This window comes from Priapulus caudatus, unplaced genomic scaffold (genome assembly GCF_000485595.1).
Source record: "Priapulus caudatus unplaced genomic scaffold, Priapulus_caudatus-5.0.1 Scaffold37234, whole genome shotgun sequence".
Lineage (NCBI taxonomy): Eukaryota > Metazoa > Priapulida > Priapulimorpha > Priapulimorphida > Priapulidae > Priapulus > Priapulus caudatus.
In genome coordinates this window covers 1-319 of record NW_014614294.1, presented here as the reverse complement: position 1 = coordinate 319, position 319 = coordinate 1, and the positions used below count along the sequence as shown (strand labels likewise).

At 49.2% G+C, this 319-nt stretch overlaps 1 protein-coding gene across 1 annotated transcript; it reads right to left on the bottom strand.

Moving 5' to 3' along the window:
- Positions 1-3: 3 nt before the first annotated feature.
- On the bottom strand, positions 4-295 carry LOC106820625 (the record flags this gene model as incomplete). The annotated part of the gene is made up of 1 exon (XM_014825131.1): positions 4-295. A coding segment is annotated over one exon (292 nt), but the record flags the coding sequence as incomplete, so codon positions are not given.
- Positions 296-319: the final 24 nt, after the last annotated feature.

Below are 319 nucleotides of genomic sequence, written 5' to 3'. Positions count from 1 at the left end.
CAATTCCCATCAGGATGGTCCACCAGGGGCTGCCCCAAGTGATAGGCAACGTCAGTGGCAAGTCGGTAATGAGTTGGTCAACCATGTTGCGAATCGTGTCGCGGTACACGTGTACCGCCTCGACGGTTGGCCAATCATAATGCGTTGTGTCTAGGTCGTCCCAACTCATTTCATCAACGCCAACAGCAAAGGTAGACTCCATTTTTGGGTCAATTCGCTGTGGAATAATACCGGCAAGAACCAGCTTGTTGACAAAGAAAGTGGCCGTGTGTCCCAGATAAAAAATTAGTGGGTGGCGAAGTGAAATGGGTTTCTTATA